At 39.3% G+C, this 12,934-nt stretch overlaps 1 protein-coding gene across 2 annotated transcripts in view; it reads right to left on the bottom strand.

Moving 5' to 3' along the window:
- Positions 1-1,159: 1,159 nt before the first annotated feature.
- Idua (alpha-L-iduronidase) overlaps positions 1,160-12,934 on the bottom strand; it is a 26,419-nt gene continuing 14,644 nt past the window's right edge. The window contains exons 2-7 of one of the 2 annotated variants that reach the window (XM_065235475.1): positions 12,487-12,683; positions 12,336-12,431; positions 11,947-12,274; positions 11,092-11,892; positions 10,902-11,038; positions 1,160-1,697 (exon numbers count right to left, since the gene is read on the bottom strand). In XM_065235475.1, coding sequence (XP_065091547.1) covers positions 1,621-1,697; positions 10,902-11,038; positions 11,092-11,892; positions 11,947-12,274; positions 12,336-12,431; positions 12,487-12,683 — 1,636 coding nt within the window. In that variant the 3' untranslated portion in view covers positions 1,160-1,620. Of the gene's footprint in view, positions 1,698-10,901; positions 11,039-11,086; positions 11,893-11,946; positions 12,275-12,335; positions 12,432-12,486; positions 12,684-12,934 lie in introns of both variants that reach the window. The other variant, XM_065235476.1, reaches the window with a different exon arrangement.

Here is a 12,934-nt window from a genome sequence, read left to right as displayed (position 1 = left end):
ATATTGGTAAGAATTAGCACTCCAGCAGCTGAATTCCGGCAGACATTTTAACGAAAAGTGGAAATTTCTACACATATTTAATGTGTAAAAATTTCTTTATTTTCGATGAAATTTATTCCCGGAATTCAGCTGCAGGATAGTTTGAATGCCTTAGCACATACAAAAATCCGTGCTTTTTGTGTGTATTTTATGATTAAAAAAGCTCGTGTAAATAATTATTTGATTCCAAATGGGTATAACCAAAACTAACTTCATTTAAAATTTAAAACAAAAAATCCCAATGCTTTTGTAAAAATAAATTCAATTATTATCTAGTCACAAACAGAGACACAATCATTCAAGTTACGAGTTCATTCCTTTCGATTAGAATTTAAGTTTAATCTTGATTGACTCCAAATGTTAGTTAGTCCGATGCATCGAATAAAAAATTGTTCTGCATAAGTGCTTTATTACTTTCTTTTCTCTTCAAATATCAGAATCATGACAAATTATATTTTAATAATTTTTAGTATTTTTCGAAATTTTTAAATCTTAACCTTGAACATATTTAAGTCCTAAATGTATGAAATTTATTCTCTTTCCACTTTATCATGTTTCAAATTCAAACTTCTAGAATTTAATTTTGGTTTCTGTCTGAGATTTCACTGATGATGAAATATTCAGAATCTAAAAAACAAAACTAGTTATAAAATTCATGGAATTATCTAACTCTGCGCATTTTCTTAAGTTTAAGATGGTTAAATGTTTGACATATGGTCGCTGTGTGATTTCATTACACAAAGCATGTACAAAGGATCATTGCTTGTTCAGTAAGTTTTTAAAGCCCCCAGCCCCCCCCCCCCTCCGGGTTCCCAATCATTGCTATGAAATAAATATAATCAAATTTATTGTTTCACCATTAAAATAAAAGTAAGTTTCAATGTCATATAGGTCACAGAAAAAATGTACCCAAAAACAAGCATCTTCGCGAGTTTTTATTTAACCGTAGTTTAGCAAATAAAAAAAAAATCAACAGGCCCCCCTAGGCCCCCTCCAGATAAATTTTCTAGCAACGCCAATGCTTATAAGTGATATTCATGTGAATAAGATAGTAGGTGATATGACACAGAATGTTTGCATAATGCTTTCGAATAATCAAACAAGTCGCAATTGGCGATGAAATTACTGACAGACTTTTATTGAGTTCAAATCAACATATGTACGTTCACAAAACGAATAATAGTGGTAAAATTATCACAATCAATCTAAACCACACCTACTTCCAATTTGAGCGATTGAAACTCTGTTAACGAACAAAACAGTTATCTGGTTTGGTATCACGATAGAGTCTGTATAATTTGCGTTCGATTCTGCAGTCGCCACAAAATCCGATAATATCCCCACACAACACAACACAATTTTTGCTTTAATATATACCTACCCAGGTTGGACAAACTGAATACGTTACCAACATTCCGGTGACATCCATTCACCGGTCCTCTCTCCACTGCTTTCGCTTTCGCACTTCCTCCTGTCTCACCTAATTAAATTAGCATTCTCATTCACTGGTGCGTTTTTTTCGTATCCACCTACTGCAGAACCACCAAACGCGGATAATTAAATGTTCGAAATAATTAAAAATCAGCCATCATAATAATGAGCTTTGGAAAAAGCGCCAACGCGACCAAACAAATCAACGGAACGCACCCGGTACAGACCTGCAACGAAAAACATTCGGAATTTCAAAGTTTCGATACTATGAATGGGAAACAGCGGAAAATGCTTTCGGGATTACGGCGCTGCATCCATAGAGTCAAATATATCCGTAGGCATCCGATCCGAGTGAGTAGCATAGGGGATGATAGGGGACAGACGACGAATTGTGTTCAATGCAATGAAGAATTTTCAAAAAGGACGTATCCGCTTTTGAAAGCAAAGATTCAAACGTTAATTTGCATCTTAGCTGGCCCACGAAAACAACAACCACCATCTTATTGGGAAAACTTTACCCTATCTGATGGTGATTTTAATTTGCGTGGGCGAGCTATGAGTTTCGACCAATTGACGTTTGACTAATTGTTTACAAAAGCAGATAAGTCCTTTTGGAAAATCGCCGTTGAAATATCTCGGTGTGAAAACTTTTTCCGGTCTGTCGATGTGGAACTCTATTGGGAATTATTGAAATGAACGACTACCGCAGAGCACCCTGTCATTCAAAAGTTGTGACAATGATAAGTCTTTTTTGAGGGTGATTATTTGATTCGTTATACCGCAATGATTCGAATGATTCGGCCATGTTTGCAAATTATGCTACACGGGTCCTCGGGCAAAGCATCGACATTCGGACACTTTTTAAAGTTGATTATCAAAGCCTACCATTCAAAATAGGGCGTACATTTTATCATGGCCTTATAGTATCGTTCAGGTTGTTCTTTCTTTACCTTGTCAGCAGAATACCAGCTTAGTTTCTTTTAGCTCTTTGCTTGTTTCAAACTCAAATTTAATTACATCTCATTTTAATCTAGGTGCCCTAGCTACTACAGTAACTTACCAGCCTTAATTGTTATGATACACATCTAATTGCGTTCACATTGTTCCTGCCTTGGCAAAGCAGTAATTTAAACAGGGGAAAACTGCTCATCTTCAAAAATCGAGTTCGTTTTAATGTGAAGCATCATTGCATTCAAAAATATTTTTTTCAAAAAGTTTACTTATTGAAGAAAGCAAACTTATTGGACGGGAGCTAGAAGCTTCAGCTGGATTTTTATCCGGCTTCAAAATTGGAACAACTTTTGCATATTTCCATTTATCAGGACAATATGCTAAATTGAAGCATCTTTTAAATAATTTTACCAAGAAAGACAAGGAGTTTTTGATGACTGATATAGAAAATTTCATCATAACTTCGAGCTTTCATATTATAAAAAAATTTAGTTATACAAAATGGAAATTATTATAAAGACACTTTCTAAAGCATGGTTCCTTCCAAATCTAAGAATCAGAGGAATTCTAAATCATGTGTGTTTGGAAGCCACAATATGAGCCTAAGAAAGAACCAATTGCATCATGTACGCAAGGTTGCAAATACTCATTTCAGATAAAACAATGTTTTTTTAAATTATGAAATAATTAGATGTCATGATCATATTTTGAATTGGTAGGATACAAGAGGAGGTTGCGAATAATGTGTTTGACATATTAAACCTGCTTATTTCACTTCATGAGAGTCACAATCAGCGATTTTTCACAAACTCACTAACTCACTCACTCACTCACTCAGCGATCAGAAAATCGCTGATTGTGACTCATAGAAAGCAAAATTTACAGGTTTTATATTTCAAACGCATACTTTGTAGCCTCTTCTTGTAAGTTACAAGTAAAACATACCATCATACCATCTTTTGGTTTTATTATTCCGAAAAACATTATTTTAGCTGAAATGAGTATTTGCAACCTTGCATGTACGTAGGAGAAATAAATAGAAATATGATTTGCTCCTTCGGAAATAAATATAAGGACGCCATACAAAAATGAATGGGAAATTGGCACCAAAATAATCAAAGAGTTAGTTCAAATAATTATTAAACTTCATTTCTGAAAAGTTTTAAGCGGAAACGATCGCTAGAAGTTCTTGAAAATCAAAAAAATCATTGGTTAATCACAAGTGTAGTGGTAAGCGTGATTACCTCACACCCCAACAGGCCTGGGTTCAATCCTCGGTTCAATCCCAGTCGGCGCCGCCGGGATGTTCTGAGGCATAACATCTCTGATCACGCCTTCCTTCGGATGGGAAGTAAAGCCGTTGGTCCCCGGTTCATGAGTTGTGATGGATCGATAGGTAGGGTCCAGGTGTGGGAGCTGCCTTCCTGGCACGTCGGTAGCAAAAAAATTGGTTGATCACAGATGATCAATTAGGTGATACATACATTTAGGCGTTTTCCGAGTTAGCTTCTGTGTATCTATTTCAGTTACAATCAATTATTAAATAACTTCTGCCGGTTGGATTGAAGCAAAACAATGTAAAAATCAAGTTCAATTATTATGTTTTTGGTTATTGGTTATGTTGGTGGCATAATAAGTATAGACAAGCTTTATTGTGATTAGAAAATAACCCATGTAGGGATCAGTCAATTTGGAGTCATGTTTAAACATATCTAAGCTTGCTGTGGCACCAAAATAACCAATAACTTAGTTCAAATTATCATTGAACATGACTTTTGCTATGTCAAATGAAGATCCAACTGATATAACTTATAGAACATTCGAATTTAATCGACATTGATACAGTAGCTCGGAAAACGCCTAAATGTATGTATTTCCTATGTGATCATTGCTTTTTTTTCCTTTGGTTTGTTTTTTCCGTCGATCTTGTTTTCCGTGCTGAGCACCAATGCTACCGACGTGCCAGGAAGGCAGCTCCCACACCTGGACCCTACCTATCGACCCATCAACTCATGAACCGGGGACCAACGGCTTTACTTCCCATCCGAAGGAAGGCGTGATCAGAGATGTTATGCCGTAGAACATCCCGGCGGCGCCGACTGGCCTGCTGGGGTGAGAGGTAATCACGCTTACCATGTGATCGTTGCTGATAAAAAAAAATGATTTTTGTGAATTTTAAAAAATTCTAACAATAGACCTGTGTACGGGTGAACTTTAGTTCATCTACTGAATTTTTTTTTTTTTTGACACAGCAGCGGGGCCCTGTTTAGTAAAAATGAACACATGAATAATGCTCGCGTAACATTTGAAAAGGGCCTATCAACTTTTGTGAATAATTTGCTAGGTCCTTTTCACGAGAACCGAAGTACGCCCACGCAAACCAAGAGCACTATCGTGAAGGGGAGAATTTCCTCTGCCCGATGGTGTTGTTAGTTTGCGTGAGCGTATTCGGTTCGCGCGAAAAAGGCTTAACAAGTTTTCTCGATGCAATGGAATCATTTTTGTGTCGAGTCAACTCTCAGCTTGATTTTTGCAAGTTGTGAATAGTCTCGTAATATCAAAGGAGCGTGTAAAATTAATATCAAGCATGATATTTTGTTCTAATATCACGCGTGATATTGCGAGCGCATGAGAGTGAAAAAATAACAATTGATTTCTGATTTTGCCAACACTGCTCAGGGCAGAGACTTTGTTTTTGCAAATCCCGTCAGCAAACTTTCATGGCAGGATCACGTGTTCTTTGGTATTGCCACCTACAGACATTTTTCAGATGGATCAAGAGCTGAATATCGACGTCTATTATAAATGAATCTGGTACTGAGGCAGCTCTCGTTTCAAATATAGAAGTTGTCAGAGATTCAAGACTATTATTAATATCATCTTTGGTTTGCAAAGGAATGTTTGGATCAAAGCTATATTCCATAAATGTTCGATATTGCTCCCAATCAGCTTTATGGTAATTGAAAGTAGAGCTGTTATTAGAAGATTAGAGGATTAGAAATTATTCTTGGGATATTTCAAAAGTTACAGGAGGTGATCAGAACCGAAGTCAGCATGGGTAACCAATTGAGCTTGAGCTTGAGCTTGATTGACCGCCCACGGTTGCTACTCTGTTATTGCCAGATCAGCTGTAATTACACAGAGAACCAATAGACGATGCTTGGGACTAGCAATCATCCTCAATGTGTAAAAACTGGTGATCTTAAATTAGGCAATACCAGCGCCGGCCGCGCCCGAACACAGGTCAAGAAAGGAATGGGAAGGATTGTGTTGACATGACACTCGCTTTGATGGAAGCCGAGAACACCTCTGCACTTCCACGAGGAATCACTGGGATGTTGGATAAGAGGGTTGGGTTTGCAGCAGGGTTCGTTTTGGTAAACGATAAGCTGAATTGATGTCCTAACGATCATATAACGCGAAGGAGCTTGGGACTAAACCCACGGTCTTCTGCTCAGTAAGCAAAAACGTTTGCCACTAGGCAGACGAGCACCTTTTTAATCACCGAGTTGCTGTTATTACCATGTAGTCATATTAACAAATAAAACGATTGACGAATCTTGATTGTGGATGGGCCTGAGAATAGACTCATGATGTTCTGCTCAGTAAGCAAAAACGGTTGCTCTAAGGCCACCGAGCCCCTCATATCACATAATACCGTTGCTCAAATTTGTGTATCCATTCAAACCCGGAACCAACGACAACAACGAGTTTCGCAAAATACACGATACACATGCGATTTTACCATAAATCTCTTTGATATGTAAGGACCTGGGACCGCGTTTTTCTGCTCAGTAAGCAGGCCACTGTAACCGACGATCTTTCAAATCCGAAAACTAAAAACTACGAAAAAGTACTTAGGCCTTCATGAAGTTCCACTTTCACGCGACGTACAATGTTTCAATTTGCTCTTCACGTATTGTTCAGGCTAGGCCCTTTTCAAAATTTACGCGAGAAATACGCACAATCGTCACCTACCTCGCAAAACTGGTTCCAAACGACAACAAAGGCATAAGCAACGATGGATTGTTGAACTTTGCTGGCTCCGGTGGTGTAGTGCACAGCAAAAAAAATGTAATATCGATCAACGCAATTCAAGCTGATGTATGAAATAATGATGTAATTGTAATTTTGTAATTTATCAGCACACACCCTGGTCGACCACTGTAAACCAATCTGCCGTTCAGCGTTTTCGGTTTTTGTTTCTGGATCTTTAGTTGCCTCTGTGATATACTTACTTGCGGCATACTATTTTGGGAGTGTATATGAGCGTGTACCATGTACGGTAGCTCATCTCTCATCGTGATGGTGGGACATAGTAGACAAATTAGAGAGAAAACAAGGAGGTATTAGTATTAGTTATATGTAAACAAACAAAACAAAAGTTAGATAATGCGGCACTGTAACTACTACTATTTTAGAGGTATGATTCGTCATGTTTAACTCAATGTTTCAATTGAGGCAAACTATTAGCGAATTCGTTTATTATTCAGTTCCAACCTGGATCGGGTATCAAGATTGGGTCTGCTTGTTTTCTAGCAAACGTCAGTTTGATCGTTTGTTTTTAAAACCTGGCACGGGTCGAGGTTCGCACTGACAAAAAGTTCGGGTTCGCACGGGATGGAACTAGTTCCAACCCCGATAATAAACGAATTCGCTATATCTATCTTACAATTACAAAAGCAAACCTAAACTTACAATTATATGCAAATGCAAAATGAAACTTGACAAATCATCGTCAATTCCCTTATTCCAGGGCAGGGCCTGACGATTTGAATCTAATTTTGATCAGTGAACGGGCACCATATGGTACATTTTCTCACCATGAACCTATCATTTCCAGCCTATCTGAACTATTTAATAAATGGAAGCCATAACATGGGTTACGCTCCCCCTAAGCAGGCCCTCCGCATCCTGTCTCTGTCTTATCTCAAATACAAAATGCCAATGGTATGAATGTATCTGTACATCAAATCCATGTATCTGTATCAAATACAAAATGCCAATGGTATGAATGTATCTATGTAACTTGGAAATGACGTACAATCAAATAAACCCGTAACCCACTCACTTGGTCAGGCTTCAGAATCGTCCAGTGGGCAGTGCACTCTACACTCCAAGTTCCCTTTTTTCAAATTTACCGCAAATTTGATATTTTACCCATTGAGTGTTGATTAGTCACAATGAAACATTGTGACAGAAGTTGAGGTTACTAGTGTATTAAATAATCTAGGTCCTATTTAGGATTATATCTGAAAAATCCAAATCTGGCCAACGCCCACCCTAAACCTAAACCTGTTCTAATCCACCTGAAATGACTAACGAATGGAAGACTTTGACTACCCAGCCATGCAATAGTCTCATTCCGTGCCTTATGGCAACTTGATGATTCTATTGCGCTCATCTTCTGGCACCACCCAGGGGAGACTTGGTCCTGTACCCAATGCTTAACTTATCTCCATTCCACTCAGCTACTCGCAATTTCTTGTGATATAGTGGGCGGAATATTATTATATGAGACAATTCAATGCAGACGTCTTTCCAAATTTGGCAGATCGACAGGTAATCGGTGAGTTACCACGATAGTTGCTATTCAACAACTCGACAACGTCCCATCGTCAACGCCTGCTATGAGAGTTTCCCATAGCAGACGCCAACGAAATGACGTCATCGAGCTATCGATCAACTACCCTGGTTATCGCCTGGTACCTTATAGCACGATGCTAGGAGGCGAACCGGAAGAATCGATGAGCTACCTCCCCCCCCGAAGTCAGCATGGGTAACCAATTGGCTACAAAGTTAACATGAATCAGTTAAGACCAAATGAATAGTGGAGGGATTTCTTGCTGAAGAAGAATTTCTGCGAGATATAGCGCACATAAAATTAACGCTAGATTTGGTATAAATTTACGCGATATTTCGTGTAAATTTAGGCGCAATATCGCATAAATTAGCAATATTGTATCCAAGCTTGTAAACGATTTCGCTGTATATGCCAAGCAGAGCTCAAAATTAAACGAAGGGAGATTTTACGCGATAGTTAAAATTCATAATTGTTTTCTGTGCATGTTGTGCATGTGCTGCAGAACAATCAAACAGAATATTACCATTGGAATTGCTTTGAGCATTATTCCATGAGCGGTGGTTTGTATTAAAATCACCAATAATAAAGAATTTAGACCTATGACGGGTTAGTTTCTGAAGGTCACCCTTGAGAAAATTCTTTTGCTGGCCTACGCATTGGCAGCTATAAACGTAAGTTGTCCAAATTTTGTTTCAACAGAGACTCCCAAAGTTTCAAAAACTTTGGTTTCAAATGGATAAAGAATTTTATGTTTGATTCGTCTATGAACAATGATGGCAAGACGATCATTTCTATAAATGAAATAATTTGCGTCCCTCTTAACCTTATGGTCAGGTTTAAGGAACGTTTCAGTTATAACGGCAATATGCACGTTATGAACTCTCAAAAAATTAAATAGCTCGTCTTCATTATCTTTAAGGGGTCAATCATTCCAATTTAAAATATTTTTTACTGAATTTCAGTCATAGCTATATTGTTCGCAAATTTTACTCCAGTTTGGATAGCATCAAACATGGAGTTAGATTTAAGCATATCAGTAATCATTTCAATTAATGATTTCTGTAAAAATTCCATTTTAGGAGCAGTAATGCCAAAATTTTCAAAATTTCCGTTAGAATTACGTTGGCTAGTATTTTGATTTCTACCCGTTGCAATAGCAACATTGGTAGCTCCATTTACTCGCTGAACATTGTTAGCAGCGAAGGGAGTAGGTATAGATGAAGAATTTGAAGCAGGGGTGATATTTGTACCAAGTTCAATTGACGTAGAATTTTCTTTTCAACTTTAGTCTAAAGCAAATCTAAAATTAGTTCTAACAGTGCTTTGTCATAATAGACATATTTCTAGAATGACCACCTTAGTTTTTTTTTTTTTTTTTTCTTTATTTTAGAGATTTTTAGCCTGAGGCTAGTTCATCTCTTGACCACCTTAGTGGGATTGGTTTGTTTGACCATTCTGTATATTCTGAGTATCTTTTAATACTGCCAGCAGTGCTGCCAGTTAGGCGTTAACAAAGCATCGCACCGACACTTGACAGCTTGAAGCTGTGTTATACCCCGTTCACATTACAGCGTATATCACGTGATATACGACGTACCCAAATTTGGGTAGGATGACAAGTTGAGAAATGGAGAGGGAGAGGGAGAGGGAGAGGGAGAGGGAGAGGGAGAGGGAGAGGGAGAGGGAGAGGGAGAGGAAGAGGGAGAGGGAGAGGGAGAGGGAGAGGGAGAGGGAGAGGGAGAGAGAGAGAGAGAGGGAGAGGGAGAGGGAGAGGGAGAGGGAGAGAGAGAGAGAGAGAGAGAGAGAGAGAGAGAGAGAGAGAGAGAGAGAGAGAGAGAGAGAGAGAGAGAGAGAGAGGGAGAGAGAGAGAGAGAGAGAGAGAGAGAGAGAGAGAGAGAGAGAGAGAGGAGAGAGAGAGAGAGAGAGAGAGAGAGAGAGAGAGAGAGAGAGAGAGAGAGAGAGAGAGAGAGAGAGAGAGAGAGAGAGAGAGAGAGAGAGAGAGAGAGAGAGAGAGAGAGAGAGAGAGAGAGAGAGAGAGAGAGAGAGAGAGAGAGAGAGAGAGAGAGAGAGAGAGAGAGAGAGAGAGAGAGAGAGAGAGAGAGAGAGAGAGGGGGGGGGGGGAGGGAGAGGGAGAGAGAGAGAGAGAGAGAGAGAGAGAAAGAAAGAGAGGTTAAAAATTGAAAATCCTTTGGACGTCACATTTGAATCACTTCCTACTAGATGTCGCTGTTGGTTTGCCTGGATGATCTTCATCCGCGAGAAGCCGACGTTTAAAGTAACGATGAGAAACGCGATGAGCGAGCAATCAGCGATCAGAAAACCGCTAGTTGTGACCTTCTGAAAGCAAAATTGATAAATTTTATATGTCATACACAAACTTTACCACCTCTTCTTGCATCTTACAAATAAAAATTATCATTATAGTATCTCATTGTTTCATAATTATGAAAAAAATCAAGAGCCACATGTGAAAAGGGCATACAAGCTTTTTGTAAACAAACCTTTGTAGGCCCTTTTATCACCCACGCAAACCAACAACATCATCGGCAAGGGTAAAGTTTTCCCTACCCGGTGATGATGATGGTTTGCGTTGGTGTCATATGGGTAGCAAGTGAAGGGCATAAGAAGGTTTGTTTACAAAAAGCTTGTATGCCCTTTTCACATGTTGTTCTTGAAATAGCATTTGAGCTGTAATCAGCAATTGCAAGCCTGACTGATATTATAAAAAAATCCAAGGATGTTACAAACCAATCTATCAAGAATAGATTTCCAAAATCGAAACATTTTTCCAACCATAATCCACTTGTCTCTGTGCTATTGAACGCAAATCCCGAAACATCATTCCATCCGCTCCAAAACTATAATTCAATTAATTGATAGCAGATTAGGTGCTTACCTGTCACACCACCAACAACGTGAACGTTAGGCGCAAATTGATAGAACATAAACGGTGTATGCCATTCGGAATTAATTTGCGTCCAATCGACCGACCGATTAGAGCCGTTAAACCATACCTCATAGCCGACGGTGCATCTGTAATTTGACCCGGTTAAACGGTGTTAATTTGACTGCATTCTATACCATACCTGACACCAGCTGAATTTTCGTGCCAAAAAATTAAAACTTCGTTCGCGTGAATCCTTCGAACTCGGACATTTTGAACTACAGATGGTTTCGAAGACTGAAGGCTGCACATTCGCACGGTTGCCAGCCATGGTGCTCGTAGGTTGAAGTTTAGCTTTAACCTTTTCCTGCCGATCGGAAGAACTGTGGGACCTTCCAGAACGGAAGGAAACTGAACGGACCTCATTTCTTCAAATTGTGCCCCTGTTGGGTAGGGTGGTTTTCCATAGTACTGCCATACGGAGTTCGGATCGTTCAAGCCACTCTGAAGTCCCTCTACAATGTATGCAACAGGTTGTCCCACAAATTCTTTTGTCGTTACGATATTCACTGATAACTTCTGCCGTTTCTCAACAGGTTCGAAGGTGTCGTTGGATGATACTAGTAGAATGCACAAGTAGAAAGGATTTTGTTGGTAAGACACAATATAGCTTATGTTCCCAGTAGCATGTAAACGGTCAGTTGCCATTGGCCCTAGATTTGCGAGCATTCCGAGGGCAGAAAATACCGGCTTAACAACAAACTGAACGTGTCTCGGTTGAGTTAGATTCATTTGAAAGCGTGCCAGCAGGGTTCGCTGATCGAACTCGAAGGGATAGTAACTGAGAAAACCATTATCGTGGGAGATGGATTCCAAGTTGCGCAATCGACCGGTGAACAGTACAGACCAATGTTGAAGTACAGTAGACACCAGCATGGAACCATACTTCAGATTAGACTGAAATTCTCGTGGAGTTGACCAGCCTGCAATGGGATCGGCTTCGCTGTAAATATAGAAAGATACATTCAAATCCCATTCCAAACTTATTCCATCATACTTATTCGAAAATCGGAATTCACTTATGTTGGGGAACGTTTCCTGCAACTGCTCAACTAACCGGACGCCACCTTGGACAATTTCGTCGGCTCTCAATCCGCTTCCTTTGCGATGAAACGTAATAACCTCAAAGGGACACTTTTTCGGTGAATCGTTGCACAGCTTCAATGCGCTCCAACAAAACGGATGATGCTCCGTCGATTTAAACAACCCGGCCGGACCATGCAGAGGCAGGTGAATGTTACCATGCAGAGGCAGGTGAATGTTATTCAGAAGTCGACCAGCAGCATCCAGACCAAATCGAATCGATTGAACATAGTTGATATATTCTGAAATTTCGAGTTGCCTTGCTTGAATGGATTAAAATTTCTTTCAATTTTAGAAAGTTACCATTGACGGTGAAATTTAGTACATTGTAGCCTCTTAGATCCGGTTCATTCCACGTTTCAAATCTCCAGTTAGAAACATACTTTATTCCATATCTACCTGAGATATCAATGCATTTCAATCCTGTTCTGATAAAAATACATCGAATACTCACGCAAATAGTGTGAGGCAACTTGCATCGCCAAATCCGTCCAGAAGTATACGAAACGGTGCCTTCGTTCTTTCTCATAAATTCCAGCCGGAATTCCCATAAATTCAAATCCCGGATGGAGACCAAACTCCTGCAGTTTGTCCAGGAGTGCATCCAGACGAGAAAATTCATAGAAGAGCGTTTTCCTTTCATCATAGTGACTAGTCAATGGAAGAAAATAATAACGTTCAATTTAACAACAAAAAACTGTGAAACTTCGCGTAGATCTTAAGGAAAATATGTCAAGGAATTAATACCAGTCCACACCCTGTTGATGGAAGCTTAGATACAATTCCAATAGTCTACTGCTAGGTATTTGTTTTTTTTTTCTTGATTCGTTTTTCATCGATCTTGGTCTCCGTACTGAGCACCAACGCTACCACCGCCAGGAAGGCAGCTCCCACATCTGGAC

The sequence above is a fragment of the Ochlerotatus camptorhynchus genome, unplaced genomic scaffold, assembly GCF_037179485.1.
Source record: "Ochlerotatus camptorhynchus isolate MF236.1 unplaced genomic scaffold, CSIRO-AGI_Acam_v1.1 ptg000491l, whole genome shotgun sequence".
Lineage (NCBI taxonomy): Eukaryota > Metazoa > Arthropoda > Insecta > Diptera > Culicidae > Ochlerotatus > Ochlerotatus camptorhynchus.
The sequence above is the reverse complement of the archived record's forward strand: the minus strand, read 5'-3'. Positions and strand labels throughout refer to the sequence as shown.